The sequence below is a fragment of the Sciurus vulgaris genome (genome assembly GCF_902686455.1).
Source record: "Sciurus vulgaris genome assembly, chromosome: 11".
Classification (NCBI taxonomy): Eukaryota; Metazoa; Chordata; class Mammalia; order Rodentia; family Sciuridae; genus Sciurus; species Sciurus vulgaris.
This window is the reverse complement of record NC_136472.1, coordinates 40011667-40033190: the sequence shown is the minus strand read 5'-3', so window position 1 is coordinate 40033190 and position 21524 is coordinate 40011667. Positions and strand designations below refer to the sequence as shown.

At 48.8% G+C, this 21524-nt stretch overlaps 1 protein-coding gene and 1 long non-coding RNA gene across 6 annotated transcripts in view; one reads left to right on the top strand and one right to left on the bottom strand.

Annotated features, from left to right (window-relative positions):
- WT1 (WT1 transcription factor) overlaps nucleotides 1–15811 on the bottom strand; it is a 46246-nt gene extending 30435 nt beyond the window's left edge. For 3 of the 5 annotated variants that reach the window (XM_079103089.1, XM_079103088.1, XM_079103090.1), the window contains exons 1-3: nucleotides 15234–15811; nucleotides 9400–9522; nucleotides 8885–8987 (exon numbers count right to left, since the gene is read on the bottom strand). In XM_079103089.1, the coding sequence (XP_078959215.1) occupies nucleotides 8885–8987; nucleotides 9400–9522; nucleotides 15234–15678 (671 nt within the window). In that variant the 5' untranslated portion in view covers nucleotides 15679–15811. Of the gene's footprint in view, nucleotides 1–8884; nucleotides 8988–9399; nucleotides 9523–9774; nucleotides 10777–11298; nucleotides 13202–15233 lie in introns of those variants that run through there. The other 2 variants (XM_079103091.1, XM_079103092.1) reach the window with 2 other exon arrangements.
- A 143-nt stretch (nucleotides 15812–15954) lies between these two features.
- Nucleotides 15955–21524, top strand: part of LOC306639481 — a 32239-nt gene continuing 26669 nt past the window's right edge. Inside the window, exon 1 of the long non-coding RNA XR_013757664.1 lies at nucleotides 15955–16374. This is a non-coding gene — a long non-coding RNA (uncharacterized lncRNA). The remainder of the gene's footprint in view (nucleotides 16375–21524) is intronic.

Sequence of the window (21524 nt, the reverse complement as noted above, 5' to 3'; positions counted from 1 at the left end):
ATAAACTCTGTGCCCAGCTGAAGGAATTATTCTCTATAAGTTTTATAATCCTAGTGAGTCAAATGGAGTTTAAAAAAAAAAAAAAAAAAAAAAGGCAGCCAATGATTTACATTAAGATCCCAAAAGGAAAAAAACACACCAATTAAACCAAGCAAACCAATTAAAACCCTTTCTTTCTCCTTTATGTTTATCTTATTCCTAAGAAAATCAGCACATAAATCAATTACCAGAAATCGACATTACTAAGTCCTATTGAGAATAAATTGAAGCCTGAACTGAAATGGTTAATTATGAAATCTGAGACCCTAGAGATTAATGGTTTGTCTGGAAACCTCATGTCTAAACACATTACAGAAGAAAATGTTCACTCTACCTTCATGGCAGAAGTGAAAGAAGATAAGCAGCATTCAATATCTACCGTGTGATATCAGATCCCAAATCCTGGACAATCTCCGTCTTGTCATGGCATTCCTTTCCATTGCAACACTAATTTTTAATTCAGAGGGTTTTCTCAGGCCAACTGAACTGGGAACTTGTGGAGGGGTAAGAGAAATCACAGCAACTCGGAATAAATGAATACTGTGCTCTCTCTGCATAGCTTGATAAATCATGGTAGAGTCCATCTGACTTACATGTAATCACTCTGCAAATTATTTGGAACTCCTTGGTGTCGGGCACATGGGATAAGGAGGAAATCAGATTGCAGGAGGGAACTTTGCATATGAAAAGTGAAGTGACTTCAAACTCCAAGTATGCGTAATTTCATTAGTCAGCGTATATCTGGACCCCATCATTCATCCCCATGTCTGACTGGCTATTATGCTACTACAATATCCTACATATCAATGAAAAAAATGATTAGTTTCTCCTGCAGCTTCCCTGTTTGCAGCAACAGCCCGTGCTGGTCTGTGCCACTACATTTCGCAATTCCACAAATTCTTGCTGTAAGACTGGTGTAATTAATTCCTGAAGGACCCCAACTTTTATTAGAAGTGCCAGGCTGCCGCATTTACCACAGGAGAGTTTCTTGAACTTTCTTTGGGCTGACAGTTCATTAATAAGCGGCCTCCTCCACAATCTTTCCACTGGTTTTTGTTCTCCTGCACCTTTTCATCAAGCAATCCATTTATTAATCTTGCCATTAATCTCAGCCAACAGGCATTGTATTCCCCAGGTAGCTCTATATTTTTGTCACTAATTTTTAAAAAATTGTTCACAAACTAAAATCACTCAGCCCCAGCTGACAATTCTTCTAGGCCCTGTGGGGATGTGGGATCTCTCTGAAATTATTTAATCTTTGCATAAGATAAAGAATATGATGGGAAAAAATGAGTGACAGAGGTTTATGCATAAGGATGAATGAATCCCAAACATCTAACTTTATGATTTAGTAATTTTCTCAGACTTAAAGCACAGTCCCACTGATTGATTCCAAAGGGTCTCTACATAGGGGGAATCAAAAAGAGAAAATATTTTAAAGGGCATTTCCTTGGTCCCCAGAATGCAAACTTTCTCAAATACAGGGTCTATGTCTTAAATATATATTTATCTTCCTAGCGGTTGCTTAATATATACTCTGTTCTGCATTGCCCAATAGGGTAGCCACCAGCCACATGAGGTTACTGAGCACTGGAAATATGGTCAGTGCCATACACTGAAATAAGATTTGGACTATATTGGGTAAACTACAACATTTCAAAATTAATTTCATTTGTTCTTATTTTAATGTGATTTTAAGATGCATACTGGCAAATTTCAAACTACATGTATGGCTTACATTATGTTCCTATTGGATAGTGGTACCTTATAATTTTGGGGACATCAAGCAAAGCACAGTTCAGCTCTCTGAACCTCAGTATTCTGATCCATCAAATGGGAATAATGATCTCAGTCCGTCTAACTTTTACAGGGATATTTTGAGGCTCAAAGAAAGTAACAGATCTTTGAAGATGATACAGATAATTAATATATTTGAATTTTTTCTAACCTATCAAATTTTGCATAGCACTCTCATACATCCTCAGTACCACTCATAACAATTTTGTGAGGTCAGTATAATTACGACCTCCATTTATGAGATGAGGACTGGAACTCAGAGAGGTGCCTAGTGCTGGCATGCCTAATGTCCCATAGGCATTATTTGGTCTCTGAGCCTAGTTCTCTCACTCCTGTTTAAATAATACAGGCAAGAATCTGGAGGTGAAAGAGAACATGTTACAGGGAATGTCCTGAACAACTCTGTCTCCAGGAAGGCACAATGATGGAAGAGGCCCAGGCATCCTCTTCAGTTAACTAAGGTCCCAAGAGGAACCCCACTTTGTCCCGTAAGCTCAGCCTGCAAACCCTCAGGAGGGGACTGGAGGTGGGGATAGCGGATGGGAGAGAAGGACTTCCAGAAAATCCCCAAGCTACTAATAGGTTTCCTGAGATAGGATCAGAGCACAGTTTTAACCACATCCTGCCTTCTGCTGGCTGGGGCTCAGCAGTGGCTCGGTCAGTCGGCCTGGCTGGCACAACCTTTCCTCTGGAAGTCAATGACAGCAGTAACAATAACTGCTGCCGGAGAGAGGACAGAATGTGAACTTGGGCTAAAAATACGGGGCCTAAGCATGCTCAGGCTCTGATCTCTTTGGGCAATCGGTCAACACCCAGTTCTCATCATGGAAGTCCACAGAGAGAGACAGCACTGTTCAGGGAATTTATGGCCTCTGGCAAATAAAACATCTAATTATTAAATAACCACCGTAGGTGTCGACTATCTCATTCCCAGGGGAGATCAGATAAGCAGGTAGTTTGGCTCACCGCGACCACAGTGGTCACGTAGGCATTTCAGCTCAAACTCTGCCTGTTTGGAAGTGAATTTTGAAACTGCAGGCTGCCAAAATATATTCCAAAGTCATGATATCCTTTATATTTTTAAAGTAGATCTTTAAAAAAAAAAAATCACTTGTTTCCTATGTTAAAAAAAAATGTTTGAAGTTAGAAGCAAGGGAGAGAGGAAAGAAACTTCTATAACTGGGATTAATGCAAGTTGGAGTAAAATAAAAGGAAGTCAGTCCCAGCAAAAAAGGGAACTTAAAAGGAAACCAGTAGTACATCATATAGAGTTTGTTTTGGCCTGGACTGCAGTATTACTGAGTTCTCGACCTCTCCACAAAAAGAAAGGAAGGAAAAAAACCTCAGCCATTATCTAGACCAGGACTCCCCCACTCTTCAAATGCACGTGTGATCTAAGCACATTTGTATCTGAAGTGTTTACTATATTGGGAAGGATAAGAAAGAAAGGTTTATGTCTCTATTGGAACAGAATCTCTTAGCCTGGTTGAGATTACGGTTCTTTTGCCACATGATTACTGACTATTTGCAAAGTAGCATCTTGGTACTAGTAAAAAGTTTCCCCCACCAGATTAAAAAAAAAAAAAAAACAATGCCAAACAAGAAAAAGAAAAAACTGAGATAACTGGCTTCTGTGATCAGAATTCGTGATGTCTTCAGTTTCTGCTGTAATGGCCCAATCCCAAACTAAGGGAGAGGCCTCTGCTGGTTCACCTCTACCTACTAGCCAAGGCTCATGCTGAGGCTGCACGAAGACCTCTACATGGCCCTTTTCCTGCTGTCTTCCCTCCAAAGCATCCTGGAAACTGCCTGCCTGAACTTACTGCCCAGCAGGCAACAGTGAATACTTATTTCATAGTCACTTTCTTGGTATTGTAATTTCTCTCAAGCTCACCAGCTATCCAGAAAAAAACCCACTGGGGATATGATTTTTATTAATAAACACTTGGTCAGCACAAAAATTAGCAGAAATATTTGGAACTGATTTTTCCCTGTCCCTGGAGACAAGCTCAATTCAAGCCTGTGGCTTTGATAACACTATCTACCACTAGGCAAAGCATTTGAGACCTTGCATTCTGCCCACCTGAGTGGAAAGCAAAGAGTAGTACTTTACTAAATGAAAACACCAAGTAAAATACTGGTAGGTACACAACTAAAAAGAGGCATTATTAATTATGATGTTATTTTCTTAAGCACTGGTTGTCACCTGATTTATGTCTATGTCGGAGGTCAGCCCCAATGGTGAGTGGTGCGCTTCCCATTGACCTGCAGATGCTGAGATTCCACAGAACCCGTATGGCTGCTATGGAGGTTTTTCGCATATGAAAGGCAATATACTTCCAGAGTTGAAGCAGTATTAACTAAGAAAGGGCCAAAGTAGGGGAAACAGAAATATCCTCATTTACCCTCATTTACATTGGCAGCACAGCAGCTAAAGAATGGTACACAAAGCTAATAAAGGGACAAAGAAGAGGAAAAAAAAAAAAAAAAACAGAATGTCTTTTTTAAAAATCAATGTGAATGGGAGTATGTTTCAAACAGTGCCCAGAACTTTTCAAACTAGCTCTGAGGATTGACTCATGAAGCAGGCACAGCTAGGGCTTAGGGGCTCCAAGGTCAGCAAGCAGGAGAGACAGAAGGGGAATGGGAGAAGATGGAGCATGGGAAGAGGAGGGAAGGTCCAGCTGGCTGCCCTTTCTTAGTGAGGTAATACTTAGTGAGGCTGGACTTCACTATCAGTCCCCCACCTCAGGAGATCAATGGGGTCTGCCCTTCCTGGGACCTTGCTTCTGGACAAGAACAAAGCAGTCAGTCCTCCTGGGTCAGATGAATGGAAGGAAAGGTCTCTGCCTTGGAATTTTTTAGGTGCCCATACTGAGCTTCACCCCAGTAGTTCATGCCCACTGAAGAGGGGCATGACAGAGCTGGAGTGGTCTAGAGTTTGAAAGACAGCTATTTTGTGAGAAAGCTCAAGTCTGCTTCTGACAGTATTTATCAAGGAAAAGGCTGCCCCTAAGGCACTAAGAGCTTTCTATGGACAGTAAAAGAATTTCACAACTGTGGGTAATAAAGTCCACCCTCCAGTAAGACCAAGGACAAATGCCATCTTCAGAAAAAGAATAGCACTTATCCACATGGGTGCAGAGGGCAGGAGTATGGGTTCTGGAACCTCACTACCTGAATCTGAACACCAATTCTATCCCTTACTGTCACACTGGGGAAGTTCACCTCTCAGGGCTCAGCTTCTTCCTCTGTAAAATGGGGGTGATAACCCATTGACGACATCGATGTGTTTTTATGGGGATTAAGGAAGTCAGGATTTGTAAGGTGCTTACAATGGGACCTTGGCACACAGTAAGTCTACATAAGCATTTGCTCTTATTACTTACCAGCAAAAGGTGCTGGCATGGCTGTGTAAGGGAATAATCCAGATAAGGAACACTGAGTGGTCCAGCATCACTTGGTGATTCAGAGCATAGATGGGCTTTGAAGTTAGAAAGACCGAGAATCAAATCCTGAATCCAACTCTCACTTACTGTATAACCTTGAGCAAGTCAACGTGAGTCTCTGAACTAATTTTCACATCAGTAAAATGAAGATTATAGTACCTACTTTGTAGTCAGAAAAACTAAATGAGGGTACTGAAGGAAGCACTTAGCAGAGTGCCCAATAGCACAGAGAGAGCATGTGACAAATTCCCCTTGTATAAGGAATCATGTTTTCATCCAGTTGTGGTCACTGGATTCCATAAAGGCCAGCACCTGGTTTCAGAAGCTTTTTGTGACTTTCAGACAAAATTGCCCACCTTCAATATTTGGGGGCAAGGAGCCTAGGATAGATGGATAAAGGAAATCACCTCCAATCATTTCCTGTAAGTTGAGTGGGGCCATTTTCTATTCATTGCTGCTGATCATATTCACATAAGAATGTGAGCAGCTGTAACTTCTCAGATCTATTACCTGAGAGAGGGGAGGGAATTATGCAGGGGACAAGCAAAGAGTGGGAATTTTGAGACTTTTCTCAAAGCAAATTCACAGTGTACACTGCTTATTTTATTGTATTAGATATATACCATTACCACCATTTCAGGATGGGAAGAAACACTAGAGTTCAAAACTGAGGAGACCAAAGCTTCCTATGGGGGAGGGCAGAGGAAATGGGGGGAAAAGCTGAGCAATCTGCCTCAGGGAGTCAAATGCAACAAAGCAAACAAGGTACAAGCACATCTTTCCCAACAGGTCCCAATTTTAGAGAGAAAAAGGAACAGACCCAGGGACAAATGAATGTATAAAATTCAAAAGTTAAGCCACTGAACAATGAAAATTTCATCCTATTTTCTATGCTTTTCAAACATGTCATTCACAAAAGCATTTAAATACCCTTCAAACATGTTTTTAGGAATACGAAAGAATACCATATAACTTGATAATGTTGTGTGCACAGGCCCAATTTTCAAACATCCCTTTACCTACCCGTTCATCATTAGTACATGGGCAGGACACGAATTGGCAAAGTGATTGCCAATGCTGTGAATTTAGGATGGCCAAAACATCAAAGACTCAAAAGCACATACTTTAAAGGAGCCAACTTTTCCTACAGGGGTTGCAAATTATTTTTTAAGATGTTTCTACTGAGGAAATTTCTGTAACAGAAGAAAACTGTATTTTGATGAAAATCATGTAAAAACATGACCAAAGAAAGTTTCATAATTACATAGAAGGAAGGACATCTTCTTCGACTGTTCTTCAAATATTTCTGAAAGATGAATCTGACAAAATTGATGTCTATAGTGACTAATTAGAAGCTGAATTAGAAAAAGTGAAAATTTGCTGGACACAAGGTGCACAACTGTAATCCCTGTGGCTCCAGAGCCAAGGCAGGAGGATCACAAGTTCAAAGCCAGCCTCAGTAATTTAGTGAGGCCATAAGAAACTTAGCAAGACTCTGTCTTGAGAAAGAGAGAAACTTGTATATATAAAATATAATCAGGGGTTGGGGATGTGCTTAGTGGTAGAGCCTGTGCTTAATATGATCAGGGTTCTGGGTTCAATCTCCAGCACCAAAAAAACGTTAAAAAATATCTGAATAACTTCTCCTACTTCCATAGTAGTCACAAATTCAGTCCTAAATCAAAATCCATCACAGGGATGTGGTTTGGAAAACTACTAGTAAACCAGAGGTTGTGATCACTATATCCTGGAACTCTTCTGTTCACAGCTGCTCAGCTTCTCTGATGGGCTCCTTCCTAGTGTCCCACAGAGTCCAAGCTTGGCAGAGAGAAGAGCAAGGTATATGCATGTAGCAGATCATCACTACTGCAAAAGACCACACCACCTCCTAGTCTCCATAGCCCAAGGAGATATGGAGCTTATGTCAACAATGCCATACCACGGTCTTCCTCTTGCCTGGTGTGTGACGGTGAGTCCACGAGGCGCCAAGGAGAGAGAGGTGGGCCAAGGTATATTCCCATGGGGAACCTGTCCAAATGGTCCCCTTACAGCTACTAGAATAACAGGAATGACACCGCGGCAATAGGCAGGAGCAAGCTGCTTAAGAAGGAGGTCAATGGCCCAGTTGCCACAGTTCTGCTAAAGCAAGGCGTTTCAGCAGACAATGGATGCGAATTCTGCAACCATTCCGTGACTTGACCACCGAGAGGAGGCCTAGATGGCGGGTTTGGGGTAGAAGGCGGGTCTGCTGGTCTGCAGTGCCAGAACAGAAATGGTTTCTAGGTACGGAAGGAACAAAAGGAAGGTGTGCAGGTGTAACTTTTGCCTCTATCTGTGTGACCTGCGTCCATTTCTCTGCCTCTCCCAACACTCCCCGCAGGAAAGATCCGATTAGATATGTCGAATTTTCAGATCAAAAGGAAAGGTTTCCAAAGTCCGCGCGCCTAAGGCGTCAGAAACAGAAGAAGCGCGACCTACTACCTCTCTCGAAACTCTTGGGAAACAATGTCCGGGGTGGGAGAGTCAGACCAGTCCCAGGCTCAATCTCACAAGCGCAGCCGGGACACTGGATGCGCTGCTGCGTACTCAATAAAAAGGACGCTCCCCTCCTCCACCTGCGGGACGGGAGGTCCCCAGGCGCAGCCATTCCCCCACCCAATCTCCCAAGGCAGGCGCTTTTCCTTCCTTCATTACCTCACTACCTCCTTCCCTTGACGTCAGCCCCGGGTCTCCGCGTGGAGGGGCGGGAGGATGGGGATGGGTTTGGGGGCAGTCGGTGTCAGGATCCCCGCAGCAGCCGGGGAGGGGAGGCTATGAGGTAATGCTCGCCCAATCCCCGGCCACAAGGACCGTGCGCGGTCACTTTTCTGCCCCCGCCCCACCTTCCCGCCCAGCGCAGGCCCGGGTGTGCGCCACAGTTACTAGGCAACCCTATCAGAGACGCGGGATGCCGGCCAAGTTCACCCAAAGTTGAAAAATAAATTTGGGGGAGAGAAGGAAAAAGCGCCTCGGGGGCGGAGCTTAGAAGCGGGGGAAGCTGGTCTTTTCCCTCCGGTGAAGAGCAAGAGGGTGCGGGCGGGCTGCAGCAGTACACCCGCAAGGCCCCTGTGCGACCCGACGGCCCTGCGGCACCCACGCTGGCAAGACGGTTAATGCAAGCCAGAAGTCTAGTTGGTTGGGGTGGAGAGGATGTGGACCACCGTTAGCGCTGTCCAAGTATTCTGGCCAGTGTGGCCTGTGGGCGAAGAGGAAGAACACAAAGGGATGGACTCCCTGTTTAATCTTTGATACCGAGGAAGTTAAAAGCCTCCCAGGAAAGAGCTTTAAAAAAATAACTTCTCTGGAAGTGGCGTCCCTTTCTTCTTTAGCTCCATACAGTAATTGCCCTCATTTATATCCAAAAAAAAAAAAAAAAAAAAAAACAATCAGAGATGAGGGAGATTTGTTTTAAGTGGCCAGGTAGGTAGGTAAACGGGTCTTTTGACTCCAGAACCCTGCATGCTTGCAGTCAATGCTGCCCGGTGTCTGATGTTCCCGCGATCGCCTGCTTGGCGGCCACCTCGTGAGTTCCGGAGACGCAGGACACTGCTCACTCTTACCTGCTGTAGGGCGTCCTCAGCAGCAGGGCCTGGCTCCCTGTGCAGCTGTCGGTTGGGGTGTGGCAGCCGTAAACTGGGGGTGGCACGGAGTACTGCTGCTCCCCTGACGAGAGAGCCAAAGACAGCCGAGTGAGCGCGCGCCCGGGTGCTATGGACAGCAGGTGGGGGACAGGGCATGGTGAGCTGAGGGCACTGGGGCCTGCATGCTGGGGCGTGTTTATTGAGGTCACCAGATCGTAGCAAGCTAAAAGCTTTACACTCCCAAAGCAGTCAACGCATGGCCCTAAAAAACCCTCGGGACAAACGTAGACTTGGTTGAGTGGCGCTTTACTTAACTTACTTGGAATGTAAGGAGACTCAATTGTCTAAATGATAAAATTTGCCCTAATTATTCCTAAGAGTCCTTTGGTTGCCCTCTTCTCTCTTCCCCAACTTGCTTTGGGTTGAAAATTCGGGGACAGGGCAATTGTCTAGAAAAGCGTGTAAAGATAGACACATCACTGCCACCAGCTTACCCAGCGATCCCTGCTGGCCCATAGGGTCCTCGTGCTTGAAGGAATGATTGGGGAACTGCGCGGCATGGTGCGAGGGCGTGTGACCATAGCTGGGCGTCCCGTCGAAGGTGACTGTGCTGTATCCTGCAAGAGAGGCGAAGAAGAGAAGCTCAGCGTCAGCAAGAGTCTTGGGAAGATAGGGACCCTGGGTCTGAACCAGACTCAGGGCCGAGGGATGCCTGACCACTGAATTCGGGTTCACAACAGAGGATAATTCCGCTCCACCTGCCTAAGACTTCGGGCGGGAAGCCGAGGCCCAAGTCCCGAAGTAAAACCTCGCAACAGGCTCTCCATCCGTTCCCAGCCCGAACCCTGAGCTCCCTGCTGTTTCCGAACCTGTTTTTGCCTTTTTCTTCCGCAGTGGCTGTTGCTTCTAAACCGAACCTCCAGCGGCAAGTCAGGTATAAAAGCCGTCGCCCGCTGGGCGGAGAAAGTTGTTCTCCCCCAAAAACAAACCGCGGCTCTCGCGCAGGGGCAGCACGGGCGAGCGAAACGAATCTGCTGGGCTGACCCCACACTGACTCTGAGCTGTAAATCAGGGGCCCGCGCACCAACTTTCATTAATTACTCGGAGCCAGTTAAACGGTCTGCGTTTTAAATGGAGAGAGTAATTACCGAGTAATGTTATCTGTCTGGGGCTGCATAACCGACACCACAACACCCAGGGCCCTAGGGAAAGTGAGAGGGGGAAAGTCGGGTCCGCACACCTCAACCCGGACCCTCCTCCTCCTCCTCCCTTAGATCCACCTGACGCCCAGCGGGGCCGAACTCTAGTATGGCCAACTCCCTCCACCCACCGAAAGACCGGGTTCTTTCAAAGTGTGCCTGGTACTGTATCTCCCTTTCCCTCCATGGCAGTGCCCAGGCTTTCTACCTCAGTGTGCCCGCCAAGGAACCGAGGCCGCGTTCTTCCTTGTACCTCAAAGATGAGAAAAGGAATGTGGTGTCTGGGTTGGAAAATGTAGGCTCATTGTTGTTAAATTGCTTTAAACACATAGGCTCCACCAGATTTTTGAAATTGTTGGTGCCCCTAGGGAGGAAAGTATCCTCGCTAAAGATCACTCCTGGGATCCTGGAACTACGGGAGAGATCCCCTCAATCTACGCTCCAAGCTCTTAAATCTGTGACCTGAGGTTCAGACCAAGCGGCAAATAAGAGTGGCAGGTCGTTCACATTAGGGATCCCTCCCTGCAAGGCCACCACAGCCAGCCCCAGTTCTTTTCGACTGCGCTGGATCTTCAAACCTCATAAAATTTCCGGGACTGAGGCGGGGCAAACTCTTAGCCCGGGATGATCAAAATTCTGCAACAAGTGTCCAAGAAGACTTGTTCAGGACAGGGACAGGAGGTCAATTACCCCTATCTTTGCAACTCGGTCGTCCACCATCCCACCCCACACCCGCCCCACCAATCTAGTCTCTTGTTCACTCCAGGACAATAAAATCTCAGCTTCCCATCGTAGTGTTTCAGAGAGGGATGGAAGAAGGGTACAAATTGGAATCACCCGGATGGTACAGGTCAGCCATCTCCTGGCGCCAAAAAGATTGGTTTTTTTAAGAAACCCCAGCTTTTATAATCTTCACGACCCCAGAAAGCCTCCATTTCTGCCTGCTAAGTAAGGGCACCTAACCCCCTCCCAGTTAGCTCTCGGGCGCGGGTGAGCACTCTTAGGCTTCCAGGGACTTCTTTTTGGGAGCGCAGTCCTGGCCGTTTGAGGCCTACAAATCAGCTGACAAACGAAATTTGGCTCCGGGTACCCAATTTTGCCCGGCGGGAAGACCGAATTTCTGAAAGGGCATTTTTTAAAAAAATAAGTAGGAGGTGGAAATAAAAGGGACCAAGAAATTTTCTATAGACAAACCCTTCTCCATTCCTGAGCCGATGAGCAGGCAGTGACCCGAGGCCCACGCGGTCTGGAAGACCCGCTCCTCAACAGTTCGTGCGCTGCAAGAGCTGCGGGTCCTGGGTGCAGCTTCCGCACCGACTCCGCGGTCCAGAATCGCACCGGCCCAAGGATGCCGGTGTCCCGTGAGACTTCCTAGTCCCCCTCCCGGATAGGACACAGACCTCGCGGAGCAGGGACCGGTCTCGAACCACCCCCCTCAGGTTTCCCGGGAGGGGCAGTGATGAAAGCGCCTGCTGAGCCGAGGGAGGGCTGTTTTAATTAGAAGCTTATCGGACGCGGGGCTGATTAGAGCGCACAGTGCCCGGGCCCTGCGCTGGGGAGGGCGCGGAGAGAGCGGGGGCAGGGGCTGGAGGAGGGACAGCTGCCGCCGGGAAGGAGCAGTGTGTTCAAAGACTCCTTGTACAGGCCTTGGAGGGAGAGGCCCCAAGCAGCCAAGGTAGCGCCTTTCCCACGGTTAGTCCTGGCCCGGGAGGGGAGTGCAACCTTGACCGCCAGGAGAGGCGAAACACACTCTGAACGCCCCTCTCCCCCGCCCACGGCTGCAGAGGATCCCGGGAACTGCCTCGCCCGCGGAGCCCTAGGGTAGCTAAGGGATGGAATCGACAGCCAGGAAGGTGCTCAGAAGGCTGAAAGTGATGATCACAGCGGTAGTGGGATCGGGAAGCATCTCTTCCCCAATGAAATACCCTCCCTCTCCTGTGTGACCAGAGGGGGGCGCCTTTACCCTCGGGCGTAGTTGTTCTGACCATGTGCCGGTGGAGTGGCCTGGAGATCCCAAGGCCTAAGCAGGAACTTGTTCTGCGGGATCAGGAGCTGCCTGGAAGCAACATTTCTCTCTTTTTCTTCCCCCCTCTTCCTTCCTCCTCTTTCTCCCTCCCCTCCCAAGCCCTGCATTTGGGCTGGAGTTAGAAAAGTCCTCACTCCCACTTCTGCTCTGATAGACTTTTCAACCGTCACCCACATTACAAGTAGTTCAGTGCTTGTCCAACTAGGCAGAAGAAATCCAACTCAACACTGAAGCCAAGATCTCTGGGAAAGAACCCTAGAATGGTCTCACTTCAACCTCCAGTTCTGCCACAATCTGAGAGACCTCTTGCACACCTAATCTCTTAACACCTGAATTTTCTTATCCAGAAATAAACATGTCCTTCAGTATCAGACTGTGAGTTCTTGCAAAGGTTCCTGAGGCCATCAATTGTCTTAACGTTCAGTCTCCAGTGCCTGACATGACATAGGCAGTTGATATTTGCTAAATTAATATTTAGAAGAGTTGATGTCAGCTATATTTATGAAATGCAAGAAAAATAAAGTGCTTATAAGAAGCGTGGGGTGGGGGTGAGCAGGTGCCAGCAATAGCAATTGCCCTTGCCTGTGGGACTGTGTCCTGCTTGAGGGCAGGTAACCAAAGCCAGAGGGCCTGGAGTTTGTTCTTGGGAGTTCTGATCACTATTCTAACCCTTTCTGGAGAGAGCTGACACCTTTGCTTTCCCTAGCCCAAGCCTCAGGTTAGGCCCCACATTCCTGGCAGGAGCCACAGGAACCCTGAAAAACCAAAGGAATAAATGCCGAGAGTCTTAAGGGCCCATCCTTGTTGCCCACCCAGAGTAGCAGCTTCTCATATACCAACCCAGCTTCTACCTGTCAAAGTGAGCCCCAAGGGATAGGCATACCGGATTCATTTGGTTTTACTAGGAGCAAAAACTAGTAAATTCAGGGGCAGAAACTGGTCATATGTCCCTTGTCTGGGGATATCTTTCTTCATCCAGCTTTCCCTGGAGTTATAATGAGGGTGGAAGGTCACATTCACCTGCTTCTTCTGGTCCTCAGCTCCCAAGTGTTTTTTTTTTGTTTTGTTTTGTTTTTTTTTTTTTTTTTGTTTTTGTTTTTTTTTGGATAGTGGTAGCTGGGCCCGTCTAGAGGAATCCGGATTTTTCCCAGATGTGTAGTGAGCAATCCCTGCTCCCCATGCCAGATTGATGGGATCAGGGAACCAGATATGCCCTGCAGAAGGCTGGACCCAAACAAAAGCAACAGAGCCCAGATTTCGAAAGTCTGCATCCAACCTGGATGACTCAAGTACAAGATATTGACACAATAGTATTTTGCATCCCAGGAGGTTAGATCCCAATTGCTTCTCCAGCCTCTCCGAATAGCTAGCACACACATCTTCATGGCTCACAGCATACACCTGCCTGCCAGTGGAGCTGCTTCTGACCCAGCAATGTTTAGGTGGGCTGCCACATTCTGTATTTTGAGCCCCAAACAGTGGGAAGGGCAAGGTTTCTAAACCTCTGGCATATGACTCTTGGCCAGACCCAAGCTCAAGGCTGTCCATCTCTGTTCTCCTCTCACAGATGAAGAAACCGCTCTGGAGATTTGCAGAAAGGAAAACCTGTATGCTAAACAAAGGTGGCTCCATTCAAGAATATGAACCTCTGTGATCAACACTAAGCTGTCCCATTATCTGTTGAGTACAAAATACTAATTTCATTTATGAAAGATCTACAGTGGAGGTACCCCTTGGGTGTGTTCAGGGTTGCTCTGCAGAACACGGATCCCAGATTCTCCGGACCAAAACGGCAGTTTCGGTTTCACTAGGGGTTTTGGGTTGGCCAGGTGCTCCAGGCTGGACTAAAGTAGAAATGGCCTCAAGACACTTTTAGAAGGCAGGGACAACGGGCAGTAAGAACAGCTTTCCTTCTGCTACTTGGGAGCGTAGCACCTTTTGCAAACGGTTCACACTCTGCTCTCCCATCCCACCCATTTCAGAAAAAGCCCAGTCCCTAAACCCACACATAATTTTGCTCCAGGAAAAGCATCCGCCATTGTGTTAGAAAAGCATTTCCTAAAACATTAAACCAAACCAAATTAGTTCAGGTTCTCAACAGTAAAGAAATCAAATGAGAATGAAGAGACCAAACTCCCAGTGCACAGTAAGATTGGGTCTGCGCTGGCCCAGATGAAAGGCCGGGAGCCTCCAGCGCGGGATGAGAAAACATACTTATTGTGTGCAAAGGCCCTTGCACAGTGACCGAAGATGACGAATAAACCTTTGTTCTAGCCCCAGGTCTTTCAAAACAAATTTGTCCCCAGCTGAATCCCGCAAACCCACGACGAAAAAGCACCCGAGTAGTGCTAAAAAGAAGGCCTATGTACGGGCCTTATTTCACCGCCTACAGTTAGTTAAGACCTGGTTCCCAAACAGCACGGAATCGAATAAACCGGGTCTCTTCTATTCCCGCAGCTTGCGTGACCTCCGTCTTTGCAAAACCCTGGAGAGATTTCCGTTGTACTAACAGTAGCCTAGAGCTATGCGTGGACACGAACGAAGTTCCAAAAAGTCAACTAGGTAGTGGCCCATTTATCCCCTCATTCTAGTATTCCCCAATACTTGCGCACCAAATGCTGGCCAACACTGTATTAAGAGTTGGTGATGTTCTTTGCCATTTTGCAGAAGCGAAGCCGCACAAGCTGAGCATCCCGCATGTGTCCGCCTCCTAAACCAGTCTGGATGTCTAAAACCCCAATGCTTAACGACAATTTGGTGGTGCCTTTGGCAACAAGATCTCTTTCCTGGGCAGAGCCAGACACTGTACTAGTCTCTTCCCATTTTGGTCCTGGAATCTCCAGGGATCCAAGAGGTCCCGGACCGCCTCCCCCGGCTTAAGCGAACTGCCTAGTTCCCAACTATGCTCGGCTGTAGAGGATGTCTAGAGCCGATGCCGACGTGCACAACCTCTCTCTCCCGCCGCCGCTAAGGCTACTCTCGCCGCCTTTGGAAAGACAGCCGGCTAAGAGCTAGAGTGGGGTAGGAAAAGGGAGAGGCTGCGGGTGACCAGAGCCCCCGTGCCGCTGCCCCGCGTGTAGGGGGCGCTCCCCAGCCTACTTACCCTGGTTGCGGATAGCGGGCTGGCTCTCGAGGCAGCTGGGCAGGTAGGGAGCATTGGGGAACATCCTGGCCTGCCCAGAGGATGCCTGGCTCGGCGGGGGAGGACCAAAGGGTCCGTAGCGACAAGCTCCAGCTGTACCGGTGAACTGACCGGAGAAGTGGACAGTGAAGGCGCTCAGGCACTGCTCCTCATGCGGCTCCGCGCCCCCCCAGCTCGGCTCCTGTTTGATGAAGGAGTGAGGCGGAGGCGGCGGCGGGGGTGGCGGCGGAGCCGGCGGTGGCGCAGGGCCGCCCAACGAACCGTAAGCCGAAGCACCCGGGGGCGCAAAGTCCAACACCGGCGCCCACTGCGCGGCGCCGCTCACCGGCAAAGCACAGCCACCGCCGCCACCCAAAGAGGGTACCGCCGGGAGCAGCGCATTCAAGTCCCGCACGTCGGAGCCCATTTGCTGCGGCTCAGTTCCGGACACCCCGCGGCTCCTCCGGCCCTGCGGATGCTCGGCGCTGGACTCGGCTGCGACTAACTTGGTCCAGATGCCGCCAGGACCTCGGTCCCCCGGGTGCTCCGGCTGCTGAAGGCACCCGGGTTCCGAGCGGAGTGTGTGCTGAGACGCCGGCTCCGGGGCACACGTGGAAGCCGGCTCCTGCGGCAGGAGGAAGTCCAGGATCGCGGCGAGGAGGCGGCGGGGCCCTGGCCCCTGGGCTGCCGTCCCGGGTCTGGGTGGGTGGGTGAATGAGTGGGAGGGAGGGAGGGAAGGGGGGAGCCGACAGGCGGTCGGGTTGCGGAGAGCCCCCGGGTGTGGGCGCTGCCTTGAACTCCTTACCCCAGCTGCCTGGCTGCCCCCAGCTTCTCAAAGCTCAAATAAGAGGGGCCGGCGCCGGGAGAGGAGGAGGAGCCAAGGAGGATCGGCCGCTCCATTCACACAGCAGCCCTACCCGGGCCAGGCAGCGCACGCCGCTCCTTGGCGGCGCCCTCGCAGCGGGGGTGGGGGCGGGCCTGAAGAAGTGTCCCTTTCAGAAGCACTCTCCTATCCTACCCGCCACGCGCTTCAAACTGGCCTATATGGCACAACCCTCCCCCTGCGTCCCCTACTGGGCCTTGGAGAGTGTGGGCGCCTGGCGGCACTGGCAAGTCCTTCCAGGTAAGCAATGTGTGTCCTCAGCATCTGGATGCGGTGGGAGTACAGATGGGTCGTTAATCTGAGAGGGCGGGTTGGAGGGAGGAGCAGGTGGGCTCCAAGAGGGCGGGAACTTAAAAAGCACAGAGAACTCTCAGGGGTTCAAAGACGGAAACCCTTTCTCTGCGTCCAGCTCTTGTTTCGAGAGCTTTAATCAACCGGTTACTGGGAAGGGGCCAGTCCCTATGAGTTCCAGAGGTCGGGTCTCAAGGCGAAAATACCCCGGCTAGATGACGAGTGGGGGAGGCATTAGTCACAAGAGAGACGTTTTCAGTGGTGTGATAGTTGGTTACTTGGTGAGGTTTGAGCCCAGCGGATGACGGTTGCCGCCTGCCTGAAATCCGTGTCCGAGGCATCTAATTTCCCTTTTTAGGGAAAAGTATCTATTTCTTCTACGGTAAAACCGGGAAAACAGCGGCTAGTTTGAGGGGAAAGAAACTCCTTGGGGAAACGCCCAGAGCCAGCGCCTTTTCCGGCTGGAGCATCCTGGCGCCCAGTTGGGGGAGGAAGGGAACTGGGAAGGATTTGGGCACCACGCCGGTGGGGATAGACTGACTTCTGAAGTTGCTTTTCCAAGTGCTGCTTCTGCTTCTGATCCCCGGGGAAACCGTTCTGGGTGCGCAGTGATTAACCAGAAGTTACAAGCCAGTTAGGCTGACGAGAAATGGAGCAAGGAGAGCCTCCATTGGCCCACGGTCGGTGGCAGTGTTCGCACCATTGGGAGCTCGGAACTCGGAATTCGTGGTTTCGATAAAACAAACTCTTGTCTCCACCTAGCAACTGGTTGGGAGCCCCGTACCCGAGAGCAGGTGTTTAGAGGTAGGTTTGGTTCGGTTCTTCTAAAGTAGTCAAAATCTGTTGGGGATCAGCACATAGGCAAGGAGAAGCGCGGGGAGCCCGGAGTTAAGTGCGTTTCTGGTGCACGAGGAAACGCCCAGGAACGCCAGGAGTCAGCGGCGATGGCGCAGCCTGGGACCAACAGGCGCGCCCGGCGGGAAGCGGCCGGTCGCAGTCAGGCCTCCCGCATCAGGCTTTCCAGACAACCCTATGCGAAGCAACAATCGAGGTAGACGCAGTTTCACAACAGAGCATTTCGATGACCTTGATTTACTCCATTTGTTACACTCTGGTTTTAAGTTGCATGGATGTAAATACAATCGCCATAAATTCTAGCTGTGGACTCAAAGTATATGTGGGCTCAGAAAGTACGTGTGCGCAATTACTTCTTCCTTTGGGGTTTGCGCATTCTCTGGGCTCAAGAGACCCTGAGGATAAAGGTTGGGAACGTGAGCGATCCTCCTTTCCTCTTTTGCGCGGATGGACCTCTCCCTGTCCAAACAATCGATGTTTGATTTTGTTTACTTTGCTTCCTCTTTACTAAGATTTTCTTTTGCGCGATCTCTCTCTTTCCTTTTCTTCTCTTTTCCTCAGTGTAAAGCTCTTGAGGCCAGCTCCTTCCCGCTCCTTTTTGCCATCTCTCATCCCTCACTCCCCATTCTAAACCTGTAGAGCGTCTCGTGGTCTGGGCACGGCCACGTGCGTTTTGGTCTTTTTGGTGGAGACAGACCTTAGAGCCCAAACTTCTAAAGCCAAATTACCTCTGGAATGCCCCCAGATCCCTGACTCTCCTTTTATCTTCCCTACCTCCTGTTTCCACTTCGAAGTCGTTTTTCCCCCCTTAACAAGCACTATGAGAAGAGGAGCCTTTGATGAAAAGCCAGAGTTCCATTTCCAAACGAAAAGACCAAGATTGTTCTTTTACTTTCCTTTATAAGTGTCTTTTGGACGGGGAAGTGATAAAATGGAGAAAGGCTGACTTGAAATGTGAGCTCCTGTGTTTTGGGATCCCAGGTACGGCAGAGACACTTAAATCTCTACCTCCGTATTGAATAAATAAGTTTTGGTCCGGTGCTGAGATGAGGCACAGCGGTGGGTGGGAAGGGGCACCCAGCAACTTAGGAATCATCTCTCTTTGTCACTCATTTTCTCAGAGTCCTTGAGGGGAAACGGAGGAAATGCGACCCCCATTTCAGCACCCGGGTGTCCGTTGCCCTGACTTCACAGTGCGAAGCGGTGGGAGGAGTTCCCTGCAGTCCGCTGGGCAGAGAAAAGTGCAGTACGCCAGTCGCCGCCCTCAAAACGGCTTCTGAATGTTCATTACCCATCCCTATGCCCGGGAGCCCAGGTATCCATAGGCCCGGGCTGAAAAACCCGCAAACCTCTTGGGTCACAGGGCGCCCATGCCTCCCACCTCATCTCCCTTCTCTGCATAACGTTCTTTGCGGGAGTCCTACGGTAATCCCAGTGAACTCAACAGTTATGCTGGCTTACGCGTCCTAAACTGGTCCGTTGGGAGCGAACAGGATGGTGCACCTTACCCACCCTGCACCTCCTTCAGCTGGTGAGGCCCTCCCCGGATCCCAGGGATAAGAAGTTTGCAGAGAATTGGATGCACCCTACTCTCACCTTCCGGCAGACAAGAGGATCCCTGTCTGAATTCCCGATGAGCAAAGCTGGAGTTCAAACTCCCTCTTCTACAGAGAAGGAAACTGAGGCCCAGAAAGGCGAACAGTGGAGTGCAGAGGTTAAGAGCAAGGGATTGATGCCTTGAGAATGGGATCTTGACTCTGCCAGTCAGCCAATAGCTATGTGGCTCTAGATGAGTTCTGTAGCCTTTCTGAGCCTCAGTTTCCTCGTAGGTCAGAGAAAGAGTGCGACAGTAGCGCCAACCTCATGGGATTGTCGTGTAGATTAGGAGGGTAGTGATTTACGCACTTGATAAACTACGATTTTTGCTACAGTTGGTGTTCAAGGGCACGTAGCAAGGTAGTGGCAAAGCTGAGATGAAACCTAGGTCTCTGAACGTCCAGTTCATCCAGCAAATGGCTTCAACCATCAGTCCTCTGCCTCTATAGAACTAGAGAAATGAGGAGAAACAGGAGAGACCCTGAAACTCATGTGGCTTCAGTACTTGGGCGAAATGCTTTTCTTCCCGGCCTAGAAGGTGCGTTGAGTATTGCAAAATGAAAAAGAAATCACAACTAAGTGGGAGGAGGTAGTGAGGACCTCAACCCCCTCACTTTTACTCCAGCACTGTTAACTGCATATGACCTAGCGCGGAGCCGGGCAGCTGCAGCCTCGGGCCCCAGGGACCAACGCGCACGCCGCCGGGGCCGCGCTCAGGCGGTCACCCGGCGGCTGCTGACAACTGAATAAACACGCCAAAGCACTGCGATCTGTCAAGGGCTGGGGCCTCCAGCCCGTGCCCCCGGCCGCAGATTGGCGTGAAGAGTGGCTCGACCTCCCGGCCGCGCGTCGCCTGAGAGGAACAGGGCTCTCGATTAGCGGCACTCCGGAGGGCCGACTCCGGAGCCCTTAAGCGCTGGACGAACAGCTCAACCGCTGCTCCTCCCCTCCCAGCCCACTCCGGCTCTTAGGAATCTGCCCACACTGGGCTGCTGCGTAGGCACTTCAGTTGCTTTCCAGCGCGACACTGGCGGCAAAAATCACAGTTTCATTTCTAAAACTAAAATAAGTTACAAAGCAAAAGAGGGGATTTTGTGATATAGCCCACCCCCGGCTTTCTCTATTCATTTAAAAATTATATCGCTCTCTGATCAATCTCCCGTCTAGGGTTCCAACTCTCCTCTCTGACCCGGTTTAGGGGCCCACAATCATTAAGCCCTGCCACGGTACTCGGTGCAAAAATTTCCCCTCGCCCCCAACTCTCAGTGCCAGGAGCCGCCCGGGTTACCCGTGTCTGTTCTGATGCCACCGCGAGATGGTCCCCAAGAGTTCCCAGTGAAAGGATTCCGCAGTGCTGCCTCTATTATTATACCGTAAATCTTTTTAAATTCTGGAACTAATTATATAGAGGATATGTCTCAATTTGTTCTGCATTAATGCCACAGTGGGGATAGAGGCCAGGCCGTGGCCAGAGCAGATACGTAGGCCCATGAAATTGATGAACTGAGAGTTGCTTCCAGTCCTGAGTGCACCATCTGGAATTCCAGTCTGAGGTTACAATTAGAACTCCTGACCCCAGATTCAACTTTGCAAACAACAGGGGGAAAATGGGGGAAAGAAAAAAAAACCAAGAGAAACAAAACAAATTTATTCAGTACCTGTAAAAAACAAACAAACAAAAAAATCCCACAGAATCTTAAAATGTTTCCATCTTAGAAAAATCTTTTCAAATATTTCTTTTGTGTTTTTTAACCTGCAAAAGATGATGGAATATATTTTATAGACTGAATTTTATCTCATCCCCTTCCACTCTCCCAACTTCAGTTTAATAGTTGTCAGTTTTCCCTAGCATTGGATTTAATTATGTAGGACCAAAATACTCCTCAGTAAATTAGTTTGCTAACTACTCTGTCACTTTTGTGATTTCACCTTTGAGAAATAACTTAATTACAGAAATCTACCTGAATCTGGGAACTTCCCCCCTCCCTTTTTTTGACTGCTACTACAGCTTAACTGTAATCGGAGATTTTGTGTTTTAAATCCGTTGGATCAATTACTTCCTTCATTCTTTAGTAACACACTCCTTTACTTTCCTCTCACTTTAACCCTCTAAAGAAACGAAGGACCAGACAGTACTGGGGAATCTGTTAAATTTATTAGCATAAATGCTTAGACAAAACGAGATCTAAATCATCCAGATGTATTAAGCCAGATAGTAACCCATTGAAGTCAGCCCCTTTCGAGAATGCTGGTGTATAAATGTCCACATAAAATGAGGTATCAGTATTCTCTTTCAAACTGAATGTGTGTTGAAAGAATATTCAAACGTTGGGTTAGGAATAAGGGAGGGCCAGAGGGGGATATTCTTTAGAGCAGCCTGTTACCATTGTGGTGGTTCCAAACTGATGACAGGAAGGGAAAACAGTTTGCATTCGGAGTCTCAGAGTTTTTTTTTTTTTTAAAGAAAAGCATACAGGATATATATGATGGGCAGCAAAGGAAAAGGGAAAAAAGATAGATAGTGGGCAAATGGCAATGCTTTATCTAGAAGGAATTTCCCCCCCTAAGGTCAGTACCACAACCATCTAGTCAGAAAAGGCAGAGGTTCTTCATACAGCTAACAGATTAACCATTACTGAAGAGCCACC